Source organism: Varanus komodoensis, unplaced genomic scaffold, assembly GCF_004798865.1.
Source record: "Varanus komodoensis strain SLA01 unplaced genomic scaffold, ASM479886v1 scaffold22, whole genome shotgun sequence".
In the NCBI taxonomy this organism is placed as follows: Eukaryota; Metazoa; Chordata; class Lepidosauria; order Squamata; family Varanidae; genus Varanus; species Varanus komodoensis.
The window spans coordinates 14,158,199-14,183,809 of NW_025335606.1; the positions used below are offsets into that span (position 1 = coordinate 14,158,199).

A 25,611-nucleotide genomic window follows, 5' to 3' on the forward strand; every position below is an offset into this window, starting at 1 on the left:
GGGGAGGCAAGGCAAGGCAAGGCAGGGGTGGGCATGTGCCACGATGCAACGGCGGGCGCGCGATGTAGAGGCTTGCTCACTTGGAGATTGTTTTCTCCACACGATCTCCTCGCGAGCAGGCTGCCGCCTCCCTGTGCAAGTGGCGAGGCGGGCAGCTGCAGGCAGCCCATTGAGAACCTCTGAGGCGGGCCGGATAAATGGCTGGGGTGGGCCGGATCCGGCCCCCAGGCCATAGTTTGAGGACCCATGCTCTAAATACTGAAACTATCCCTTGAAAACACAAAGCAAAGGCTAAATGCATATTTCTATGACAACCAAAGTAATCAAAGGTTTGGAAAAAAAATGAGTTAAAAAAGGGTTTAGATCCTTTTCGCTCAGATTTTAAAAATGGGTTAGGGTTAGGAGCCTTGGAAACCCGGAACCAGTACAGGTTACAAGTGTTATTTTCTCCACGCCAAAGCTGATTCCGTACATTCATTAAAGGTACCAACATCAAATTATCTTTCTTATGGGATTTTTCTCCTAAATGTTTGCTTGTTTTTTAAACCCCAAATAGAGCATGCAGCAGTTAAATAACCATAATACCACCCCAAGATTCTAAATAGATTCAAGATTCATCTTCACCCCTTACCAAGGCTGCATCGTTGCTCCTCGGTGCCTCAGAACATCCAATCCACATGATTCATTTTGCTCATTTTGTACTTTTGCAATGCTACCCATGCCAAGTGAAAGATGCCTCCAAACAGGGAGCAGCTGCCAGGGAGCATCGGTAGGAGAGTGCTGGTGAGTCCCAGTCCTGCTGTGCAAACAGAATGCTAGACTGGCAAAGTCTTTGTTCTAACCCAGCACGGCTTTTATTATGTTCTTATTTAATCATTAGTTGTGCACCCAACATCCGTAAGGAGAAAAAAAAGCTGAAAGGTACTCCAAGGCAAGGAGGAAGCTAAGAGTTTCTTTTAACGTGCTCTGTTGCCCTGGTTGCGAAATTGCCCTCTTGACTCACTCTAGGAAGCGCGTGATGTACTCCTTGCTGCACTGAGACCAGGTGAGGGGAGTGGGGTCATACTGCAGCTGCCGAGACATGATGTACGGGCGTCTTCCCTCCGGCTCGCAGTCATTTTCCTTTCCATCATGCTGCATACCAAAACTAGGTGGGAGGTAAATCCAAGTGCAATACAGTGTTACGAAAACTGTAAAAATACAGAACATCTTAGCTCCAAATAACTCCAAACGTGCAGAAAAACTACTTCTGGTTCTCAGGTGATAATTGGTTCTATTATCAGTGTGGCCCTGGTGGAAACTCTTAGCAATATGTCTCAAATGGTGGAGACAGAACTATGAAAGGAGTCACTGGGTTGGGCCCAGCTTTTGTTAAGAGGTCTCTGAGCAAGAGGTGGGGGGCTTGTGACCCTCCAGATGTTTTGGCCTACAACTCTTATCATCCCTCACCATTAGCAATGCTGGCTAGGGCTGATAGAGGGAGTAAGTTAAAATATCTGGAAAGTCGCATCCCTGTCCGGAACGGAATTCTACTTCGAATACTCCTGTTGGTGGAAATGGGGTGAGGCAATCTTTGTTGATTCTTCCCTCCCTTTGCAGTTTCTAGCTCCACCTTATTCAGATGGTTCTCCGAATGTCTAGAGCAGATGAAGGGCATAAAGGAATGTAATTTTGGGATCATGTGGATGGAGGAGAAGAAGGAGAGAAGGAATTAGAGAGAAACAAAGGCAAGCCTGAGAAGAAATAAGAGAAGTTGAAAAGAACCATGGTAGAACAATGTCCAACCAGTGCCTTCAAGGCAAGGATAAATACTGACTAAGTTGAGTCAACCCGCTGACTCAAGAGAGTCAAAGTTAGGTTGGGAGCAAGTGCTATTAATTATTATAAATTTGTAAACATTCTTGCTCTTGAGTTTTTAAAATGCATGCACAAAACAATACAAGCAGATTAATCAACGTGGTCAAAGGAAGGAAAATGTTTCCCAAATGGAAAAAAGAACACACAAAAAGAAAATTGGCATGAGTTATCCTAGCACATTTTAAAAGATGAAAGATTAGACAAGCAAGTCCTTTATCTTTTTACATATGGAAACCTAAGAAAAACATGCCGGCAGTATTGAAAAGGAACATTTGGATCCAGCGAAACGTTAATGTTTCATTAAATAAACAATTTTTAACACTGAGACTACCGTGAAGTGCTCCGTGTGGGTCTACCTTTGAAAGCTGTTCAGAAGAGCCAGGTGGTCCAGACCACTGACCAGAGGCCCATGCAGGGGAACATGGGACTCCTGTGTCGCCACAGGTTCCTGGCAACCAGTTTATGTCAGGGCACAATTCGCAGTGCTGATTATGATGACCTGCCAAGCTCTGTGCAGCTTGTGGCCAAGCTATTTCTTTCTTCCATGAGAGCCTGTGTGGGTTCCTTTCCAGACTGCCTCCCCCAGAGCTGTGCTGGTGGTGAGGAAGAGAGACCTTCTGGGGGCCACTCCCAATCTGCGGAACAACTTCTGAAAGGAGGCCATGTTCTCTCCCTTTCTGCTGCCCTTCTGATGGCAGGCAAAGAGTGCTTTATTCAAGGCCTGTGGCCTGCAACTAGGTTTGCAGGATGGGTGCTTGGTTTATTCTGTAATATCTATGTGTTTTTGTATTTTAATGTGATTTATAGTTTTAAATTGTTTTGTAAGTTGCCTTTTATTTTGAATTGTTTTGCAAGTGTGGTGTAGTGGTTAAGAACATGGGACTGGGACTCAGGCAATCTGGGTTCTAGTCCCTGCTCAGCCATGGAGCCAACTGGGTGACTTTGGGTCAGTCACAGACTCTCAGCTCAACCTACCTCACAGGGTTGTTGTTGTGGGGATAAGTTGGAGGAGGAGATGTAAGCTGCCTTGAGCCCTTTGTAGGAAAAAGGCAGGATATAAGTAGAAAAATAAATTTAAAAAAGTTGCCTTTTATTTTAAATTGTTTTGTAAGTTGCCTTTTATTGCTTTAACTGTTTTGTAAGCTGCCTTGAGGCCAATTTTTGGTAGAAAATAGGGTATAAATCAGTTAAAACATATACGCGCTTTTCAACTTGCTCCTTCAACCCAGCCATTCTATGGCTTTGTTTCCTCCAAAAAATGTAAGTGTAACTTCAGCTGTGGTGAGCAGTGTGGTGTAACTGCCCAGAGCACATCACGGCAACTGCCCAGCGGTTCATACCTGTGTCCAAGTTCATGAGCAATTGTAAACGCCAAAGGCAGACCGGAATCTTCATTGATGTTGCAGCTGCGGTGAGGCTGGCACATTCCGGAGAGATGGGACAAGCCTAAGGTTTCACACGGACGGTTCATACTGGCGCAAAGGTCTTTCCTGCGAACACAGCAACAACGCGTCTCCTCAGAAACAAGGCCTGCTGCGCTTACTGGGACTCCATCCCAGGAAACCCTGCACAGCAGGGCTGGTGTCAGGGTCAGCATGGCTGGGTCCCTGCCAAGGTACATGGCCTTCTCCCTCTGTGTGGAACTGGCTGGACCAGTATGGCATGCTCATCTCTTTGCTCTTCCAACTGCCCACTTACAAGACTGAGGCAAAAGGGAAAACAGAAGCCGCAGGTCCATAATAAGTGGGTGCTCTTTGAATGCCATGTTGCAGCACCTGCACTCCTCCTGAAGCTGTCAATTGTCACACCAATTAGTGTTGTCTATCTGGAGAGTCCCACCATCAAACACCATGTCACGCTTGAACAGTCCTTGCATTTTTGGCCCAAATTTTAGCCAGTCACCCTCTTTTCTTGCTTTGTTTATTCTAGAGTGATTCCATTTGAGAAAGGAAGCATGAGGCAAAGACTAATACAAACTGTTGTTGAGTAGACCATCTGTCCCGCTAAAAGTAAAGGTGTGTCGTTTGGGCTGCCCCTGACCCCAGACTCATCCCTAGAGTCACAGGTGGACTCAGTGGCCAGGAGCAGCTTCTGTCAGCTGTGGTTGCTTTTTCAGCTATGTCCCTATCTAGATAGATACAGCCTTCCCACAGTTATCCATGTACTGGCAATCTCATGCCTGGATTACAGTAACGCGCTCTACGTGGGGCTGCCTTTAAAAACAGTCTGGATACTTCAATTGGTTCAGAAGAGGGCTGCACGGCTGTTAATAAGGCCTGGCCCACGAGACCGTATCACTCCAGTCCTGTCAGCTACATTGGCTACTCATTGAAGTCCAGACCCAAGTCAAAGTGCTGATGCTAACATATAAAGCACTAAATGGCTTGCGGCCAGTGTATCTGAAGGAACTTCTTTCTCCATATGTTCCTATCCAGCCCTTGAGTTTCTAACCACTCTAAACAGTTTGGGGCCAACAGCAAATCTGGCTGCTTCACTATCCACTCCAAATTTCAGATCATTTGTGAATAAGCTGGAAAGCATAATACAATTCTGTGTGGGATCCCACCATTTATGTCCTTCCAATGGGGAAATTATCATTTTTTCTGTTTCGGCTTTCTGTTTGTAAACCAGTTCCTGATTGATGAGAGGACCTCCCCTCTTATTCTGTGACTGCTGATAATATAAACAGGTTTGGAATCTGTCTCCTTAAGAAATAGCAGTCATGTATCCACAAAGCAGATATTAAATACAAGATGCAAAACTTCCTTAGAGTGTAAAGCCTAGGCATGTTTAGAAATTTTAAAAAGCTTAAAACTCTCCGCTTGCCTAGCCAGTCATGCCAGGAGTTGTGGGCCTTTTTCTGCCTTAAATGTGCGCAGGAGTGTGCCTTAAATATAGCTAAACTTCATACCAACAAATGATGACGAGGATGATGAGGATGATATAACAATAATGGCATGGATGCTGTCCTATGTTCAATATATCATAAACATATTTTAAATAAACTTCCTTCATTTCCCCTGCGTTCTTCCCAAGTTTCACCAGTCTGGTATGTGGGCTAGTCAGTTTTTTGTCTCATTCTATGCACTTCATTTTAACAAAAATTGTGTTCAAATGCTGAATCATAATTTCCTAAATTAGAAATAAGCACATGCTGCTGCTTAAAAATTGGCATACTAAGTCACAGATTTCTGATCATTACAGCGCTATTCAAAGGCATGCAATTATCGTTGACAAAGGCTGTTGCTGGAAAAATCGCAAGTAATAAAGCCCTGTGATTTTGTAGCAAAGGCAAACTAAGAAAATATTTGCCTTTGCATTTGTCCTATTATGAAAAGAGTTGTTTGGGCAGCGCGGGTGGGGTGGGGTGGGGTGGGGGGGCAGCTGCTTGCAAAAGTGCTTTCGCTTCATTTTGCTTAGCCTCAGAGAAAGGACCCTGATGCGTAAGGGTCTTCTGCACATTTTACATGCGTCACGTCGAAGAGCTTGTTCGATGAGAGGTTCATTAGAATAAACGGGATCAGATGAAGGATACATCATGGCAAAGGCACTTTTTGTGGTGCTTCTGCTGCCACTGAGATCAACGGTGCGGTGCAGCCACGCTCAGAGGGGGCAATGCCAGCCCTTTCTGGTTCTCTGCCACCCCACTCTGAATTCTCCCTGAGCCTGCAGTGGCTGAGGAGAAAGCAAGATGAATTTTCCCCGCAACAATACAGCTCCCCTGTTGCAAACCAAAGCATTCTGGGGTGTCTTGATCTTGCACAGATATTTAAGATCCGTCCATTTTACAAAAGACCTGCTCCTAGGAAAGGAAACCCCCTCCATCTAGTTTGATGGTGCAGTTCAACACAATTAGCTGCAGCTTTGGAGTCTTCCTGGTGTGACTGTTAGAACCACCATGACAGTATCTGCACTTCCAAACTTACCACCACAGCCCTAGCTAAGATCAGATGCTAGTGTTACACAGTAATAGTTAGGATTTGTATTGCACTTTGGAATACAAAAGGCATTTTATATAAGTCATCTTGCTGTGATCCTTACAGCCCTGTAAGGTAGGTCAGTGCTACTGTAATCTCATTAGATGTGTGTCTAGAAAGGAGGAGGCTGAGGTGGAGAAGGGATGGCTTAGTAAGGCCAGCGTGTGAGTTCACAGCATAGACAAGATTTGGACTGGAAGTTTCTCTTAGCCTTTATGCCAAGTCACCTCTCAGTTTAGGAGCCAGCTAAAATGACAACATGCTGTCAGTGATTTAAGGCATTGATAAATTTTGGCATCAATACGTAGGGAGTGAGGTCTCTCAAGGATAGGGATATATGAAAATTCCATGCATGTTTGCAATCCTGAATGCAGAACAGAGGTTTTTTCAGGAAATTTCTGCGATTTCACGAGCTTCCATTTGTATCTGAAAGTATGCATTTGCACAAGTACATACTGCCATCCCCAATCTGTATTTTCGCACTTTATTCTATGCAGAGTGGAATGTGCATTTCAGGTGAGCATTTTTTTTTAACATGTGCACTTTTGCAGATCAAAAATGTTATTTTTTAAAAGATGCTCTCATTCAGTGTAAATCAAGCTTTGAGGAGGCATTCAGAGAATCTCAGCTAGCTCAAAAAATCATTTGTTCATCCATCCTCCTCCTCAACAGTTTTGTTCATTCAACATTTGAAAGTGAATCAACCTGATTCACACTTCCTAGACTGACAGGCTGATCTGAATGTTTACCCTTCGTTACTTCTCTGAACTTAGCAGTTTGTGATGCGGTCCTGAGCTCAAAACTAGTTGCACCAAAATTGCCATAAAATGTGCATTTTAGAAGAAAAGATGTTTAAAAATACATTGTTGTTGTTGTTAGTCGCGAAGTCATGTCCAACCCATTGCGACCCCATGGACAACATTCCTCCAGGCCTTCCTGTCCTACACCATCCCCCGGAGTCCACTCAAGCTCACGCCAACTGCTTCAGTGACTCCATCCAGCCACCTCACCCTCTTCTCCTTTTGCCATCTATTGTTCCCAGCATTAGGCTCTTCTCCAGTGAGTCCTTCCTTCTCATTAGGTGGCCAAAGTACTTGAGTTTCATCTTCAGTATCTGGCCTTCTAAAGAGTAGTCAGGGTTGATCTCCTCCAGGACCGACCAGTTTGATCGCCTTGCGGTCCAAGGGACTCGCAGGAGTCTCTTCCAGCACCACAATTCAAAGGCCTCAATCCTTTGGCGCTCAGCCTTCCTTATGGTCCAGCTTTCACAGCCATACATTGCAACTGGGAAAACCATAGCCTTGACTTTACACACTTTTGTCGGCAGGGTGATGTAAAAATACATACTTTGAGAAAAATATATCTTGTAGTTTTGCATAAATATACATTTAAATACAAATTTTAATACTGCAGATTAAAGAATAAATAAGCTGGGGAAGGTAGGGAGGTACACACTGCTATGTGGCGTCTTTGTAACATAATTCTTGGAACATGTGCTTGAGGAGGCAATTCTATGGCCCCCAGATCCTACGGGGAAGCACAAGTTACTCTAGATTCCAGCACTGAGGCCCAAGACAGAAACCTGGTCTTGGAGCTGGGAATCTTCTGAGCTCCAGCCCCTGCTCCCCACTTGCAGCTGGTGTGGAAAGAAACCATGCTGGCTGCCTCCCCAAGATCGGGAACTCGGCATCAGAAAAGAGGTAGAGCAAGAAGTTCAGTGGATGAAGCAAGGAGATGCAGAGGCCAGAAAACACCTGTTCTTCTGAAGCATCACAGCTAGGTGGCCAAAAGTAGCCGTTTAGGACAATCCCGTGGGAAGAGCTGCCTCCCTGCTGCTTCCACTGGGCACTCTTTGGGGACTAATGACCACTTTGATTGCATTGCACACTGGTTTGCAAATACACAGCAGAGCAAAACTGGAAGTAAGGAGGCACTCCTACAGGGCAGGTCCCCTAAAGAGAAATCTGGGCATCCCATAAGGCAATCCCGTGCTTTTTGGGTAATTCCAGCTAGCAATCGTGTCCATGGGCTTGTTCGTTCTGCCTCCTCCAAACAGCCAACTGCGGTTTCTCAAGCATCTTCCCACACCCCTTGGCTAGAAGGGCATGCCCCCCTTCAAGCTGTGACGGGGATCTCATTCACAGGCACTGTGTGGTCCCTGTCTCTCCCCTGCTGTATTGTCATACCTGGTAAGGAGAACTGCCACATCATGGTGCAGGGGGTTGGCGTCCGTTTTGGGATTGATACTCTTCTGCCATTTACAGAAGCTTGCTAATGTTTTATCTGCATGGTGAACTATTTTCAGCCCTTGCTAAAGAAAGGAAAAGTAAAATATCATGAAACTTCCAGAATCCAGAGATCATCAGTATGAATTATTGAGCTCAGTAACCTAATTTAGTATTAACAAATGATGTCTTTACTTGAAGACCCAGACATCACTGTGGGAGTTGCTTAGGGAATTCAGAAACTTAAGACAAAATGCTTATTATATTTGCCTTAACAAAACAAAACAAAACAAAACAGCCATATAGTTTATTAAGAGGACACCATTGAACTAAAAATAAATACATAGGCTTAATATTTTATTGAGCTACAGTAAAATGTTACTCCTATAATAAAAAACCCCAAATTCAATCCCAGGGTTAAGAGTGATCTAACATGTCTAGATCCTTGGAGCTGGTTTGGAAATGGGCCCATTTCAAGGACTGGAAGATTCCATTTTATTAGAATCTCAAGATCCGCCAAGTTGTGTCAAATGAGGACTGGTTACTCTGAACAGCCATGCATTTATTAGTCTTCAGGAACAGCGGGGAGCACATGGCTCCAACTACAAATTTATTTTCACTGTCCAAACTGAATGTGCAGTTCTTTAACATGCAAATCAGCTCCTGGTTCTCTCACACTCTTAGAAGAGGGGATATTTTTGTTCTTGTTGTTGTTAAGCAATTGAGAACCAGAAACCTTTGAGGCTCAACTCCAAATCACACAGAGATCTCCCAGTAGATTCTAATCTACTTTCTGTGCACCTATGCATTACTGTGTATAGTTCAAACTTTTACTCCCGAAGATAAAATTCAAGGCTTGGGGATGAAACAGAAGCTGGATGTGGATGGTGCTGATTGTTCGGAGCCTGCAACTCCACCACAAATGTGATCGCAGCTGTGAGTTTACGGGTACGCTGACAGGAGTTTCTGGATTATAACCCGGTAACTGTCCTTGAGGGTGTTGAAAACTGAGCAGTACATCCAACACAGGTGGACAACCACTCATGCAGTGGGTGTTTCCCCCCCTGTCCTCCCACTGCAGACCCCTAAGCCTGCAGAGCTGATCTGGGGATGAAGAGAAGGCAGCAAGGCGGACAGAGAGCAGAGACGGGTGGCGACTGTCCTACAGACAGATGGACACCACTGCATATAATTCAAAACTCTAATTTTGGAATGGCAATACCTGAATCTGGCAGAGAACTGAAGAATCTGAACATGGAACACAAAACCTGACATTTTATAACCAGGGGATTAAACTGCCCAGGGAGCCTCAGCTGTGGGACAGTATAGAAATGAAAATGCTACTGCTACTACTACTAATGAACCTTTTAACTAAACAGCTGCATTTGCATAAGATACCACACAGAGGGAAATTAGGATATAGGCTAGATCCCCTTTGGCTGGTTCTCCATCGTCTTTTTGTAAAACTTGCTAACATTTGTCATCCTTCAGCAGCGCACAAATAAATGTAAAAGGTGAGGCTGGGCTCTTACCTCCTCTTCCTCAAGAAGGATAAGGCGGACCAGCACAATATGAACGGCATTGCCGATGCTCGGATCGTGGAACAACCCTGCCACCTGCACCACAGTCAGGCAATATGACGTTAATTGACTCCCTTTCCAGTGCAGCAATTTTTATCAAACTCTGATGAGAATAATGTATTTCTTTTGCACCTTCAGAGTATCTGGCACTTCACAGCCTCACATGAATGGGGCACGGGAACAGGGCAGGGGAAGGGGGACAAGCACTAATGATCCACCCTAAATGCATTAATGGCACCTGAGCTTGGTTTTTGTTGCTGTGGATAACTGATACCGAGTGAAACCAAACTGCCAGCTTGCCTTGGGTAAAAGTAATCTGTGGGGAAAAGACTAGAAAAAGCAGTTGCTCTGTTTATCCAGTTGGCAGCTTCATATCTTTTTTTAGGTATCTTTGGGTTAAAGAAGTTTCTGATCTCAAAGTTTTGATGGAATAACAAAGGGATATAGGGACAATGAATTTGTTGTGCAATTTTGCACTTTTGAGCAAGTATGTGAATCAAAATTCAGTTAGCCGTTAATCTGAAATAGGTTACTGTGATCACATATTCTTAAATGATGGGAAACAGCACAGGGCACTGGGCATATCTGTGAAAACATTAAAATGTATCACACTGGGGAAAACTGCTTGCAGAAACCCTGCAGATTAGGCAAATAGCACAAAAGTATATTTATTATGTGAGACATGCACAAAATGTATATGAAATGAATATTCATGAAACTATTTTTTTTAAAAAATTTCCAAGTGTAGGATGATTATGCACTTATGCATTTTCCAGTTGTTTAGACCATGAATTTATATTCTGAAGTGTCCCAGTTCAGTACTAAATGTGATTAATGTATGAGTTGGCTCCATGATGAGGAGTTCTTTGGAAGTTCTAACCATGAATGATAATTTTGCTGCTTTTCCAACAGAGGAGCCACAGCTGAATGGTACAGCACATGCTTTGCACGAAAAGCTCCAAGGCTCAGTCCCTGCCATCTCTAGGTAGGGATGGGGGAAAAAAACCTGCCTGAAACCTTGGGGAGCCATTGCTGCCAGTCAGTGCCGACAATACTGGCCTACATGGACCAGGGGTCTGATTCACTGTATGACAGCTTCTTATGTTCCTATTCATGTATCACAGTGAAAAAGGTTAACGACTGAAGGCCAGTGTCTGCCTTCATTCCTACCTGAGATAGTTTCATGTCCATTAGGATACCTGTGGGAGGACTGGGGACGAAGAGGTGAGGAGCAGTGGGGCTTTGGGCTAAATTCCCACACAAGGTGGCTTAGAAGCTATCTCATTCCCCATGTTATTGTCCATTGCCTACAGCTACCAAAGTTTCTAGTTCAAAGACTGTCCACTGGATATATAGCCCTTTCCTGGATCCACCAGACTATAGATTTTAAAGCAAGTCAAGGCCCTAAAGATTTTGTTGCCTGCAACTCCCATCAGTCTTCATTGCACTGGTGATGGCAAAGGATTAGCAGAGTTGCAGGCCAAAACATGTGAAGCGCCACAAATTACTCACCCTTTATTTAAAGATATGGGGGGGGGGGATGAAATATATTACGCACCATGTTCATGATAGTGAGAATATAAGGTTCCACATTTTCACTTCCGTGGTACTCAATCATCTTGCTGTCTGCAACCACCAGAGTCTCCACCCAACGCTCTCTGCTGATGGACCGGCGGGAGGTTGCCTTGCTCCTCATGTGCTCTCTTTCCCACTTCTCCCTCCGAAGCTCTTGCTGTTTGAAAAAGTCCACCGTTTCTGAAATGGGAGGCAAATGGCATCAACTTTATTTTTCATAAAGCGTTTGCTGCGGAAAGAAACTGAAGTTCATCTCTTTTTCACAGAAAAGAAGTTCTCCAAAGATTATATGGGGTATTTCCTGGGAACTTGTGGCATTAAAGAACAGAGACTAAATATCTTAAATGGTTTCAACATACTGAAATTGTATCATAAGCACTAGAGTACTGATAAACATGCACAAGCTCTGTAAATGCTGAAAAACAGAATGCCACTTCTCACTTAAACTGAAAAGTGAGCCATCTCTACAGTGTAGGGGAGAAACTTTGGAAAGGTTACCTGAAAATGCACAGTCACTGCTATCATCTGCTCATTTGCATTTTGAAAGATTCTGCCCAAAGTGTGTCAAATGGACAGCAATAAATAGAACAATTCTAAGGCCATAGTGGGGTGGGAACAGTTGCAAATAACCATCATGTCTAAGAGTAAATACAAAAGAAGAGTATCAGCCAATCTATTTGAATTTCGTATAAAAACGGTACAAAAAAGGTGATATAACATACAATTAAAGATGATGTAAGCAGCCCAGGGAGCCTATAAAAGCATATAAATGAAATAGATAAATAGGATTCCATCCCACAATCTGGGGGTGTCTGGCGCATCACAGGTTTCCCTTCCCTGAGCTATATACACATGAGTAATACATGTGGAACAGGAAGAAATTTGTTGCATTTGAAACAAGATGCCTGATTTAGAGATGACAGAATCGTCAGTGATGCAAAGAGCATAGGTCATGCTGCTATAACTGCGCATACTTACAGGCCTAATAACAAGCATAATTGAATGAGGCATCCTGGAGCCCTTACTGGACTGACCAACTGACCACACTGTTTCAACTTGTTTCTTTAACGTTTGAAATCAAGTGCACTTCCATGCTACATGCAAACTGAAGAATAACTTTGTTTGCTCTCTTGCAAACAGCTGGATCTGGGGATGCTGGAACTGTGTCCCTTTTCCACATCTGGCTCTCCTAGGGCCTATGGGACATGCAGAAATTCAACAGCCAGCACTTTCCCTACTATGTAAATGCAGCAATGGAGAGTGCTACACATGGGTTAATCTTTGTTTAAAGGCTCTTAAAAGACACAGAGGCCCCTTTCAGAAATAGCACTGGCAATCCTAGTTCACATACACACAACAGAGACTGTGCTATTTTAGAGTTTTCTCCCTTTGCACACAAAAAAAGACTTCAGCAGTACAGTGGGGTGATGCGTGTAAGTTGCGTGCTAGAACACCCTGCTTTTGGTGTTTTGTGAAAACTCAGATCTGCAGAGGTGCCCTGAATCAAATTCCTACAAATTGCACATGGGAAAAGGAAGCAAGTCAAAGCAGTTGCTAAACATCTAAGGTGCTATTAGTTTGTGTGGGATCTGCCAGTTCTTTTGAGTTGACAGAGCAATGTGAGGAGAGACAATTGATTAATCTAGCAATGCATAGTAATTTTCACTCCCTGTGATTCTCCTTTACTCAGTGGAAAAAATAGCCACCGCATCTGTTGCAATCTCCTGCATATGAATCCAATGGAAGCAGATCAGCTCAGACACGTGGCCTGTTAATTATTTTCTTTCAGCATACAGTGCACAATCCTAAGCATTATTTACTCAGAAGCAGCACAGGAATCCTAAAATCAGCTAGGGTGAATTTCCACTGCAGAGGAACAGCCACTGCAGCCACAGCAGGAGGGGCAGCCGCTTCTTCCCCCACCACAGCATTTAAACAAAATCCCCCCCCCCCCCCCACCACCCACACTGATACTGATGGGAATTCAGAGGCCCAAGCCATGCATGTGTCAGGAGAATAACAGGCTTTGGAGCCTACAGATCTGAGGACCTCCCTGACCCAGGCCTGTTCTAGGCTCTCCTCCCAACACCACTTTTAAGAGCCAGATGCCACCAGGGTCTTCACAGCCATGCCAACAGATTGCCAGCCATTGGAGCACCTCTCTACGGGTGAAACAGCCACTGCACTGCATCCACAAACCCCTGGCAAGCCTTTGGCAGGGGTTTAGAGGGCTCTGCTTGTCCTGCGCAACTCAATGGAATTTATCCCCCAGTAAGTGCAAGCAGGTTTGCATCCTGCTGTACTGAAATGCTTTATTTTTCCTTGCTTCCCTTCAGTAACTGCTCATGTGGCCATCTTTAACTGCAAACTTAACATATCTTCTGGATGCATCTTTCTTCATCAGTCTCCCTGTTTCTTTCCTTTTAAAACTGTCAAAGAAACAAATGTTATTTTTGTGTCAGTCCGTAAAAGACCCTGTATTGTTTTCTTTATCTGTAGGAAATTTTTAATGTTAGGTTTACTCATACTACTATTTGTTGATCATTAAACTGAAAACATTCTGGGCTCAAATCCCAGCTAAATCAGGCTATAAATAGGTTTATCACTCCATCAACCACATGGTGACAATAATGACGCACACCTTGCAGGGATATTGTGGGAACCAAATGATCTTTTAAAGAAGAAGAAATAAAGTGTAGAATTAGTCAGTGATTGAGGACTTCTGTACTCTTGGAAAGATAAGTCATTTCCCTTTTGCTTCATGGCTGTCAAACCATTCACCTTGCAGCAGTGCTGTTACAGCTATTGGAAAAACCATGTAAGAGGTGTTTTGATGGCTGTCATCTCCGGCTTCATTGCCAGAATCATTTGCTAAATGCGAGAATGTGGAGTGCTGACAGCTTCTAATGTCCCACACTGCCACCTCCTTCACACAGAGCCAGCCCCTATTGGACTATGGTCTGTGGCAGGGTTCACTGGGTCTTCTAGACTAGCAGCTGGGAGATTTTTTGAATGGAAATCATTTTAACATCTTGCCCAATGAGTCAGTGTTCTGAGATCAAATGTCATAATGGTCTCTAACTGCCACATGGTTTTCATATAAAATAGCACTGAACTGACTGAAATAGTGTGATGGTGACCAAGTCTTAATGCACAGAACTTGCAAGAATATATGTTTCAGACAGTAACTGGGACTGTAATCACAGCTGACATTATATCACTGTTGTAATTACAATAATAGCCACCCCATGAAGGTAAACTTGTTCTGTATTCTTTAACAAGGAAGTTGATCTTTTAAAAAACTAGTGATGATGCTGGTCCCACAGTTTGGACTCTCTTCCAAGATGCACAATAACGTCTTTGTTTTCTAACAGTGACTAACGAACTATTCATAACCATGGACTAGTCATAAGTACTCTGCCTCAAATTGTGGCATTTAATTTATTTGTAGCTGGTATGTTAGTTAGAAAGCAATTTTTTCTTTCTCTGAATTGTAATTCCATTTATCCTACATACTCGTAAATATTATTGCTGTTTAATCGTTTAACTTCTTTACTAAAGAAAGATGAAAAATTTAGCAGCTCTGGTCAAACTGATCAAAACCTCACCTGGAAACAGAATACTGCATGTTAAAAACAAGAGACAGATAGTATGGTTCTTAGCTGGAAACTACCTGACTTTTATCCATTGTCTTTCCAGTAGCCTTTAACCAGCTAACTCAAAGCACAGAGGAAAGTTAGACTAGCGTGTGCTTTTCTGCATTTCTCACCCATTTAAAATGTGGTTAACCCAAGGGCTTTCTATAAAATAAAGATCACTGTGTAACGATTGAAAGAAAGATATTAAATTCAGCCTCACTAAGATCAGTTTCTGGATTTATGGTTGGATGCTGACTGGTAAATTTTGCATGTCTGGGACATTTTTCCTGTCCAAACATGCATACAATTGCACTCCTTATGTAGTGGGAGTTGGGGGACGGCTGTAGGAAAAGAATAGGCCACCATAGCTTTCAGTTGGAGCAACTTCCCTGCAGCTACTTATGCTAGAAGGTTGGCTGCAAGGGACCAGAGCTGAATTCATCTGGAGCTCAGCTTCTTGAATGCACAGTTTGGGCACGTCTCCCTTTGTTTTGGACCATATGCTCAGAAACTGCAATCTAATGAGCAAAAACACTGCTGGCTTCTTGCACCTTTGGAGGTGGAACTGGAATCCAGGGAGTAGAGGACAGCATTGGTCTAGCAGGCAAAAAGTAGCAGAGAGCGGCATAGATATTCTGTCACCTAGCATAAAATGGTTGATGGGGAGCAAAGAAACTTCAAGGGCAGATAAAAGTAAGGGGCTGCTGAATTAAAGACTTCATCCATAGCCTCAGTTCAGTGGCTAGAGGCTTGAATCCGGATGAAGGATTGCTATCAAACTGCGCACGTTCGTGGGCTTTCCTGGCACCAGGCCTCACATTTGTGTTATCAGCATCAAGTGTGGATGACTGGCAATCACGTGATTGTTACTGTCAGTACTTTCTGCACTGAATTGCATCTTGATGCCTTAAGGATGTAAGAAGAGCCATGCTAAATCAGACGAAACCCATTAAGTATAGCATTCAGTGGTCAACCAGGGCACAAGCACAACGAGAGGAATAACTCCCTTCTTCTCATGCTCCATATTGTCTCTGACACTGGAGACAACAGGCAGCCATCAGGACTGGTAGCCAGGTAGCCCTCTCCTCCATGATTTTGTCCGATCCCTTTTTAAAGCCATCCAAAATAGAGACCATCATGTGGTAGTGACTGTAATTGTAAACCTTGCTGTGCATAAACATGAAACTCGCTGCAATGCAATGAAGTCGTCTCTGCTCCATAAGTGTTTCTAGAAGAGGCTTTTAACCTGCTGCATCTTCTTTTGGTTTCAAAAGCAGCACTGTTTTCCTGCTTTTCTCATACATAATCTCTAGAATGGAATGGTAGGCTGGAATAATACAGGCAACCAAATAAAAAAAGTGTTTTCCTTCACTTTCAGAATTCAGTGCTGCCTTTTCCCTGCACTTCAAAAAAATCTCACCAAAAGTACTCATTAGACACAGAAGTAAAACAGGAGGGACATAAGATCATCTAAAGAACCTGGAAACCTGGTGTCTATAGGATTGCAGCTCAGGTCCCTAATCCAGTGCAAACCACAGGCAACTATTGCACCTAAAGATGGGTAACCCTAGACTGGGATTCATCTCACATTGTGCAGCAAAAGGCATCCAGACAGTGTGATGGAGGTGAAACGAACATTGAAACAGACATGCCCCTCCCTCCAAATCATCACCAGCTATTTGAGTGGAAGGCAGATCTCACTTACTTGATGGAGAAAATTGGTCCCAGTCCACAGAAAGTTAATCAAGCTTGAATTTCACTGAAATTGCTTTCAACTACATTTAAAACACCAGTGCAATTTCAGTAGGGTATGTCTTTTGTTGTCCAATAAATTTAATGAGGCTTCCATGGGTTAGAGTTCACTTCATTAAATGCTTTTAGGACTGCAAACTTGGGCCTTCTAAATGAAACAACCACAAGGACAATAATTATAGCACAGTTGTGTACAAGCACCATTAACAAAAGGCCTTTGGAAAAGGGAAGTTGGAAAAGTTGACCGGAACAGCAAATGCAAGCGGTTGCTCAGTTTATAATGACCAGAATATTGCTCTGTTTAAGGCAGTTGGGAAAAGGAGACCTGTGGGTGGAAGTGTCCTTGTCTCAAGATGCGGTACTGCAGCAGAGCAGCGTTTGGCATATGGGGAAAAGACAAATGACTGGACTCAGAAACGAAAATAACAACAGATGGGAAGAGTGGTCACCAGCTCATTTGTCCCTCCTTCTTGAATAAGATTCCGGAATGACTGGATCCTCTTCAGTTGCTGCAGAGAAAAATTTCTTTCGGTTCTATACTGCAAAATCACCCCTAGGATTAGCTTCTCTCCCTTCATCTTTGTGGGAGGCAACAGTCGCCACAAATACACTTAATTTAGGGGGAAATGTTGTTTGAGAACCAGCCCTTTCTCTCCTCAAAAAAATGCCACAGCTGGTATTTTAGATTAAAGAAATAAATAACCCAAGTGTATGGAGGGGGCCCTATTAGTCTCTAACATAGGCACTGTTATTCAAAAGAACATGAGGTGTTTTTTGTTTGTTTGTTTTTACTTTTAGTAAATTAGAATATAACTTTTAATGACTTGCGAAATATAACTGAATATAATTCAATACAAGTTGAAAAAATTGGGAAAAATATAAAGGGTAGAGTAAAAGAAAAAGAAACCAGAGGATGGAGAATATCTTTCTAGTGCACAGGCCAGGATGTGATGTCTGAGGAAATAACACTATTATAAACAAGTTAAAACAAAAAGTAACACTTTCCCCCAAAATAAGGTTGTGGGTCAACCATGCTTTTGAGTAGAAAAGAAACTGTATCCTTAACCAGGACATGCCGTGCTTGTTCATACCTGTTTTAATATCTGAGATATTAAATTTCCATATTTTGCAATCAGTAATACATCTTAGTCAGCAATGGGCCATTAAATCTGCCAAGCACCGGGCATGTCTCTGAAGCAAATACATCTTTTTGAAAAGTTTTGCAGGGTGCAAAAGTACAGAGTTGATTGAGGAATGGTGCTTAGGACTGGTGCAATCTTGTTCCCTTCCATGAACTGAGTCTACACAGATGCTGAACATCTGGTTCTTAACAGCATTAGAACAATGCTGATAACATCTGTACATGGCCTGAGTCCAGCTATTGGCCCACCTAACCTAGTACGTTCTACTCTCTCTTGGGGTCTCAGGCAGAAATTGCCTTCAGTCCTGCAGACAGATGCAGGGCCCTTTTGCTCAGAAAAAAAAAAGGAAAGAGTCGATGTGAAATACTGAGGGCGAGGGCAGAGAGGAGAGAGAGGCTGAGTCCATTCCTAAGTTGAAAAGCACATGCGTTGCAGGTTTGAAGTCCGGGTGGAATCCCTGATTACTCCAGTTAAAGGATATGGTAAAATTGCAGAACCGGTATCATGGCAGGGTCGGGAGAGCAGCTTGGCAACATGCTGGCTATCAGCGGCAGCTGTTGCCCACTGTGTTTGCTGGAACAGAGGGAAGGCACCCTTTTTTGGGAAAGCCGTGCCAAGCCATTATGTGACCATTTGGCCACCTTACCACTAAGACAGATCATGCAGGGACTTGATATTCATTATGCACTACCGGCTGGTTGGTGGAGTTGCTTGTGCATTGCAGCTTTTCTTCCAAGTTTTATAGAAGCTATCCAGGGTGGTGAACTTGTTTTGGGATCGTGTTCATAACTCCAGAGAGCTCCTACAAAGCTCGAACAGAAACTGTCACCTGCCTCCTTTGGCTACAGGTTACAAAGGGAAGTACTCCAGGATAAATAAATTCACCAAGAGTTTAACCAGTTTTCTAAGCATATAAGTATTTCTGGAGGATTCTTACAAGAAACAACGAAAAATTAATATGGCATGGAAGGATGAAAAATTGAATGTAGACTTGTTCCTATTTAGAGAGCCTCCAGACCAACCAACCAAAATCAGTATGGTTTACTCTGTACACTTCTTTTGTCCTGTAATAAGCTAATGTATTAACATGTAAGTCTGGATAAAGCGTTTTTGACCTTCTGGCTAGACAGTGAAAACTTGCTGACTGGATGCACACTAATGAAGCCATAAACAACATTAAATGATGTGGGTGTGAGTGTTTTTGACATTTTATATATTGAGAGACAATTATACTGACATTTGTATTCCTTCCATTCCTCCAAGAAGCTGCTGCTGCTGTTGTGTGCTGTCAAGTCATCTCTGACTTAAGGTGACCCTATGAATGAAAGTCTTCCAAAATGTCCTATCTGTGCCGTTCCTGCTTAGACAGCTGGTAAATCAAGAAGCTCTGATTAGCTAGTTGATTCATTCAACTCACGTCAGCCTCTGACCAGGTCCCCTGTTGAAGAGCCTTGTGTAGCACGTATCTTGATATCAGTGGGAGTGGTGGTAGTAGTGGTGCCTTCTGTTACTGTACCTCAACCAGCAACATGTATTGGGCTGGCCCTAGTTATAAACCTTATAATACCCTGATACAATTGCATATCTGCTTTATGAAGAACAATAATACTGATACATACATACATATCACCCAGGTTGCAGCTTCATATGCATTTTGAGGATTAGATTTTATCTTCTGGGATTTAAGTGTTGAAAATACATTCTGAAAATACACCGGGAAATGCAATGTTTAACAAATGTCCAACCTAAAGCCTCAAATTGGCCAATATGGTTTTTGTTTTCTGCTTTGACAAAATTACCTGAAACATTTGTGCATATTTGGAGCTAAAAACCACACATTTCTAGAGCAAATTGCAGAAACATATGAATACTGTGAAAATTATGCAAATCAGGGCCAAATGTAAGCTATTGTTGCTATTCTTCTCATAGCATTTGAAATGAAAAGTTCTGAAGCATCCTTCTCTCTCCAGATATGCACAGATCTCAACTTGGCCACCTTGAATTTTCTGACAGCTAATTTCAGATTTGGGCATCTACTCTGCAATCTGTATAAATTTGCACAACTTGTGGAACAGAGGCCCAGTTTTGAACAAATTTCTTAGGATAAAGAAAGAAAAGAAAATTCATGTGTTTTAAAAATGGAAGTCCATACATTGCTTCGATTCTCATTAGATCAAGCTGGCACCAGCACAGGGCTGATAGAATGGCATGTAGAATGCCAAATCAAGAAAATCTATTCCTAACGGATTCTTCCCACAGCTGTATCAGGATTTTAAGGACAGAGAGAGCATGTTTCCTTCCATAGGTTCTTCAAAATTCTGTTGGATGGAATGCTCATCTTTCAAATGTATAGCTTGAAACTTATTTCTAATTCCCATGTGTTGAGAACATCACACTAAATACCAGTAAATCTGAATCTCTTTGACTATACAGCCAATAACTGAGGATGTAGTCCTTCATGAAGTTACTGTTATGCTATGCTATGCTATGCTATGTACGAAGTCATTCCTGACCCATTGCGACCCCATGGGCAACATTCCTCCAGGCTCTCCTATCCTCCACCATCCCCCAGAGTCCACCTAAGCTCACACTGACAGCTTCTGTGACACCTTCTAGCCACCTCATCCTCTGGATCCCCTTCTTCTTTTGCTGTCAATTGTTCCCAGCATAATGCTCTTCTCCAGTGAGTCCTTCCTTCTCATTAGGTGGCCAGAGTATTTGAGTTTCATCTTCAGTATCTGGCCTTCTAAAGAGCAGTCAGGGTTAATCTCCTGTAAGACTAATTGGTTTGATCTCCTTGCAGTCCAAGGGACTCACAGGAGTCTTCTCCAGCACCACAGTTCAAAGGCCTCAATCCTTCGGTGCTCAGCCTACCTTATGGTCCAGCTTTCACAGCCATACATTGCAACTGAGAAAACCATAGCCTTGACTATACGCACTTTTCTCGGCAGGGTGATGTCTTGCTTTTTAGTATACTGTCTAGATTTGCCTTAGCTTTCCTCCCCAGGAGCAAGCATCTTTTAATTTCTTGGCTGCAGTTCCCATCTGCAGTGATCTTGGAGCCCAGGAAAATAAAATCTGTCACTACCTCCATTTCTTCCACATCTATTTGCCAGGAAGTGAGAGGACCAGATGCCATGATCTTAGTTTTCTTATTGTTGAGTTTCAAGCCAGCTTTTGTGTTCTCCTCTTTCACCCGCATCAAGAGGCTCTTTAGTTCCTCTTCACTTTCTGCCATTAGAGTGGTATCATCTACATATCTGAGGTTGTTGATATTTCTCCCAGCAATCTTAATTCCAACTTGTGATTCATTTAGCTCCACCTTACACACGATGTGCTCTGCATATAAGTTAATTAGGCAGGGCAACAGTATGCAGCCTTGCCATACTCCTTTCCCAATTTTGAACCAATCAGTAGATTCAAGAAGCTCACTGTTGCTTCTTGACCTGCATACAGGTTTCTCAAGAGACAAATAAGATGGTCTGGTACTCCCATCTCTTTAAGAACTTGCCACAATTGGTTGTGATCCACACAATCAAAGGCTTTAGCATAGTCAATGAAGCAGAAGTAGATGTTTTTCTGGAACTCTCTAGCATTCTCCATGATGAAGTTACCCAGAAACATCAAATTTCATTTTGTCCCCCTAATGAATGAGTAAGCTAGAACTAGGAAGATGATTCTCTCCCACCTCCCAGTGACATCATCTTTCATTTCATCATAATATATGGCTCATTCAGGTAATTTCCTGATATAATGCAGCCTCTCCCACCCTGACTTCCCCAGCTATTCTGGACTACAGCTTGAAGTTGAACACATCTGGAAGGTGTGGGGTTGTAGGAGCCTAGTCTAACGTTTTACTCTGTATTGTATTTAATAACCTTCTCAGATATTATGACTAAGCATGTTGTGACTAACCCATATTCCCTTGTAACAACCTATGGCGATATACAATACACGTGATTTGGAATAATGAATATACAGCTATTCAGACTTATAAAGAACCCCTAAAGGGAAAATGAGTTTTTGTGTTGGAGGAAGCACTTTGAGTGTTTAAAAGTAAACTAAACTCCTACTCATGTTATTTGCAGACTATTGAAACAGGCTGTTCATTGTTAGTACAAAACCACAGGACAGGATAGCAACTGAAAGCAAATGGAATGAAACATCTACACATGGAATTTTTCTCGTAATTACTTAGAGTAATTACGATCTAAGAACATTTGAGCTGGCCTTTTTAACTGCTAGCTTGATGATGTGTGGTGATTTTCTGATGGATGCTTTCACTGCATATTATTTTGCATGAATAATAATCATGCAACTTGCTATAAGAACATGTCAGGTTAGTGAGATATTAGATGCCATAAATAAATAAATAAATAAATACATAAATGCATTTCATAGTTGTCTGAGCTTGTCTCTTGTCCTGCTATGATGTTCAAACATGCTTTAAAATATCTCACAATAATATGGAAGTTAATATATCAAAGAGAAAGCAACAGGAAAGAAGAAATCTGAAATGCAGGAAGGCTGTGTTAGAAGCTTGGAATGCAGTGTTGGGAAGAAAGCCTTTTTTGATGGAAGGGTGCAGCTGACAGCAGAATTTTTAAGCTGTGATCTTCTGCTTGCTGGAAATCGAAGTAGTGATCAAGAAGCAGCTTTTACTTATACATCATGCTGGGAAACAAAATCTATATAAAGACAAAAGTCTCTGCAGAATCTCATTACTTTAAACTCTGGTGAAATAGGAAAGTGAAGTCTAGCACAGTGCCTATGAAGTGTCACCTGACACACAGGAGACCTTGAATGAAGTACCAAATGGTCCCCCACCTTGGCGCACAGTACCCACCGCCAGTCAAGCTCTTTGGGCATCTGGACGGAAAATCACATAAATGCCTCATTCTCTTTCCTGGCAGTAGAAATGGAACACATTATTAAATAACAAACCGTTCTCTACCATTTCATAACAGTCTGAGATGGCCAGCTCACTCTGCCCAATAGCAGGATCTGCCTGGCCTTTGCAGAGTTCCTATGACAGAAATAATGAATTGGTGGTATTGTGCAACCACACAGGCTGGGCTCGTGTTCTTCATTTCTGGACCACGTCTGAAGGGGATGCGTACCAGTGGAGACACAGAGAATTCCCTCATGCAAGGCGGGGCTGTAGCCAACCAGGGACCCTTCCTTACAAGATGGACTTCTGAGCATATGCAACTTCTTCAGGCAGGCTCCAATTCTGTGGACAATAGGGGTGTACCAGCTGGTTGTGTTGGAAGCAGGGAACGCGGGGTGTATTGGCAAGGGAGTGCAAGTAGCCCGAGCAGACACATGAGCCCCCCTTTCCCACGTCTATGGGAGGGTCAGTGAACCTCTAAATGCAATCCTCCAAGACGTGGTGGTAATAAAAGATATGGGATAGCATATAAGGTTGAAAAAATAACACATCATATATAGGCACAAAGAAGATTTAAATGGCTCTGTTTGGGGAACTAGCTGTCATACTTTAAAAAAATTCAGTCCCTATTTAGTATGTTCCAACCATATCTGGACCTTTGACAGGCAGGAGGAGAAAAAGGGTAGGACACAGTCAGTGAAGAATCCACTGAGCAATGTACAACTTTCAGCGTACAATTGTGACTTGTGCCAACTGTAAAGGATTGAACTGCAGGCAAAGAGAGCAACAGCAGCTGTTCAGTTAAAGAGTTGTGGAATTTCTCTGCCTTTGCCATGGGCAGAATCTGGGGGTATGTGTGTGTGTGGGGGGGGGACGGACACTAACTTGGATAACTAGCAGCTCTGCAGCTGCCTCTCCAGGTTGTGGGCCTCCTCAGCCCATCAGGAAGCATAGCTTCCTCTTACGGTCGTGTAAGAGGAAGCTATGAGAGAGCTGGCTGGTCAGGGCCGGCTTGTGATACAGGGAGATAAATATAAAGCATGTGAACAAGAGGCATCCATCAAAGCCAGACCCTCTAACTGGGGAGTTGCTGCTTTGTGTATACCAGGAATTGATTCTGAGCTGAATTCCCCTCCTCCTTTCCCCACCAATCCATTCTCAGGGATGCTCAGGCTGCTTGTGGTCCAGATGGTAAGAAAGCCATTAATTGCCCCCCTTGCCTAACTCGATCTCTGCCCCCCCTCCAGTCTACCATGTTCCACAGAGTCTCCTCCCAAACCAGGGGTGGCCTGCCTCTCACCAGCTGCTTGGCTGTTCTCCAAGCTCACTGGCCTCCACACGGCAGCTGAGCATGCTAACCCAGCCTCTGCTTCCAGTTCAGATTCGGAGTTGGAAATCTCCACCTTGGCATGTTTCATTCCGGGAGAAGCAAGCCCAGTCCTTGCAATGCACACTCACTGTGTTTTATTACAAGCTGCCAGGCTTACACTTACTGCAAGTGGCCGACATTATGTGGACAGCAAAATGCATTGTATGTACGATTCTGTTTGCTTAGTTCTAGGAAAAGGCAATAGGTGCAAGAGTCAAATGTGGCGTAGAGCCAGTGTGGCGTAGTGGTTAAGAGCGTGGGATGGGGACTCAGGCGATCCGGGTTCGAGTCCCCGCTTGGCCATGGAGCCAACTGGGTGACTTTGGGCCAGTCACAGACTCTCAGCCCAACCTACCTCACAGGGTTGTTGTTGTGGGAATAAGATGGAGGAGGAGAATGATGTAAGCTGCCTTGAGCCCTTTGTAGGAAAAAGGCAGGATATAAATCAGGAAAAAAAAATGGTCTGAGGTTGTAAGCGATACACAGAGGTGCAGGGGTAAATTCTGAAGTGCAGGCATGTGGTTTGGCTGTCCTGTGGCCACACCCCCGAAGACAGTCCAAATATTCCAGCCAGTTGTGTCTTGGTCTGCAACAGTTCTAGCAGCTTTCATCTTTGCATTGCAGTTTGGATCAAATATTGCTAGAGAAATTCATTGCCATTCCACTTACTGGCTATGGTGTGCACTGCAGCCATGCTCAGAGGGAACAGGGAATTTTGAGTGGGGTGGGGGTGGCAGATGACATCAGTGTCCCTGAAAATCAAAATGTGCCGGTGCAGCATCTCTGGAAGCCATGGCTCCACTACACCACCCATTACATACCTATTGATACAAGTTTAAATTAGGCATTTTAAGTTTCTCAATTAATGAAAAAGCATTTGAGGCAGTAGCATTGATTTCCCTTTTCTATGTATCCTCATTAACAAATTAGTACCTTGCATACTTTTTTTTTTTTTTTTTGGTAGGAAAAAGATTCTTGACAAATAGGAGCATGATATAAGGTCTCTTGAACTCTGCGCTTTGTTAGTTGATTTAGTACAGGGAGAGCTTGCCTGCACCTCCAACTGAATGCCTATTAAATAATGATTGGGTGGCAACTCAAGCAGGGAGAGACAAATTATATTATATCGTGGTGCACAGTATTGAAAGCTGATGAAATGCCAAAAATTCCAATCATTCTAAATGAAAGCAGGCCTGTTTCATACACTAGGATTTTGCATGGTGAAGCAAACCTATTTCACCATCACTAATAAGGTAAGGTAAGGTAGTAAGTGGTGCTGGTATCCAAATGTAGTATGAATGTGCAAGTCCTTCCCCACTAGGGCTTGATTATGGACCCGCAAGGAAATCAAAATGGCAGCTGCTTTCACTACAGCAGACTCAACCCAGCCAAGAGTGGGCAGTTCATCTCCCTGGCTAGTTGATGTTCAACCAGTCCAGAGAAGTTCCACTTCCTCTATGAAGCAGGTTCATATTTTGTAGGTGCTCTTGCATCCAGCATTGTCAATATGGGTATAGAGAACCTCTGAACAGACTTCAGATAACACTGATGTCTGAATCTGGTCACTATGGGTTAATCATGGGTAAACAACCCACAGTTATTCCA

The 25,611-nt window shown here is 43.2% G+C and overlaps 1 protein-coding gene across 1 annotated transcript in view; it reads right to left on the reverse strand.

Annotated features, from left to right (window-relative positions):
• The window catches only part of ADAMTS12 (ADAM metallopeptidase with thrombospondin type 1 motif 12), a 138,127-nt gene that overhangs the window by 47,237 nt on the left and 65,279 nt on the right, over window positions 1–25,611 (reverse strand). Inside the window, exons 4-8 of the mRNA XM_044431052.1 lie at window positions 11,198–11,394; window positions 9,592–9,675; window positions 8,021–8,145; window positions 3,198–3,347; window positions 1,004–1,147 (exon numbers count right to left, since the gene is read on the reverse strand). Coding sequence (XP_044286987.1) covers window positions 1,004–1,147; window positions 3,198–3,347; window positions 8,021–8,145; window positions 9,592–9,675; window positions 11,198–11,394 — 700 coding nt within the window. The remainder of the gene's footprint in view (window positions 1–1,003; window positions 1,148–3,197; window positions 3,348–8,020; window positions 8,146–9,591; window positions 9,676–11,197; window positions 11,395–25,611) is intronic.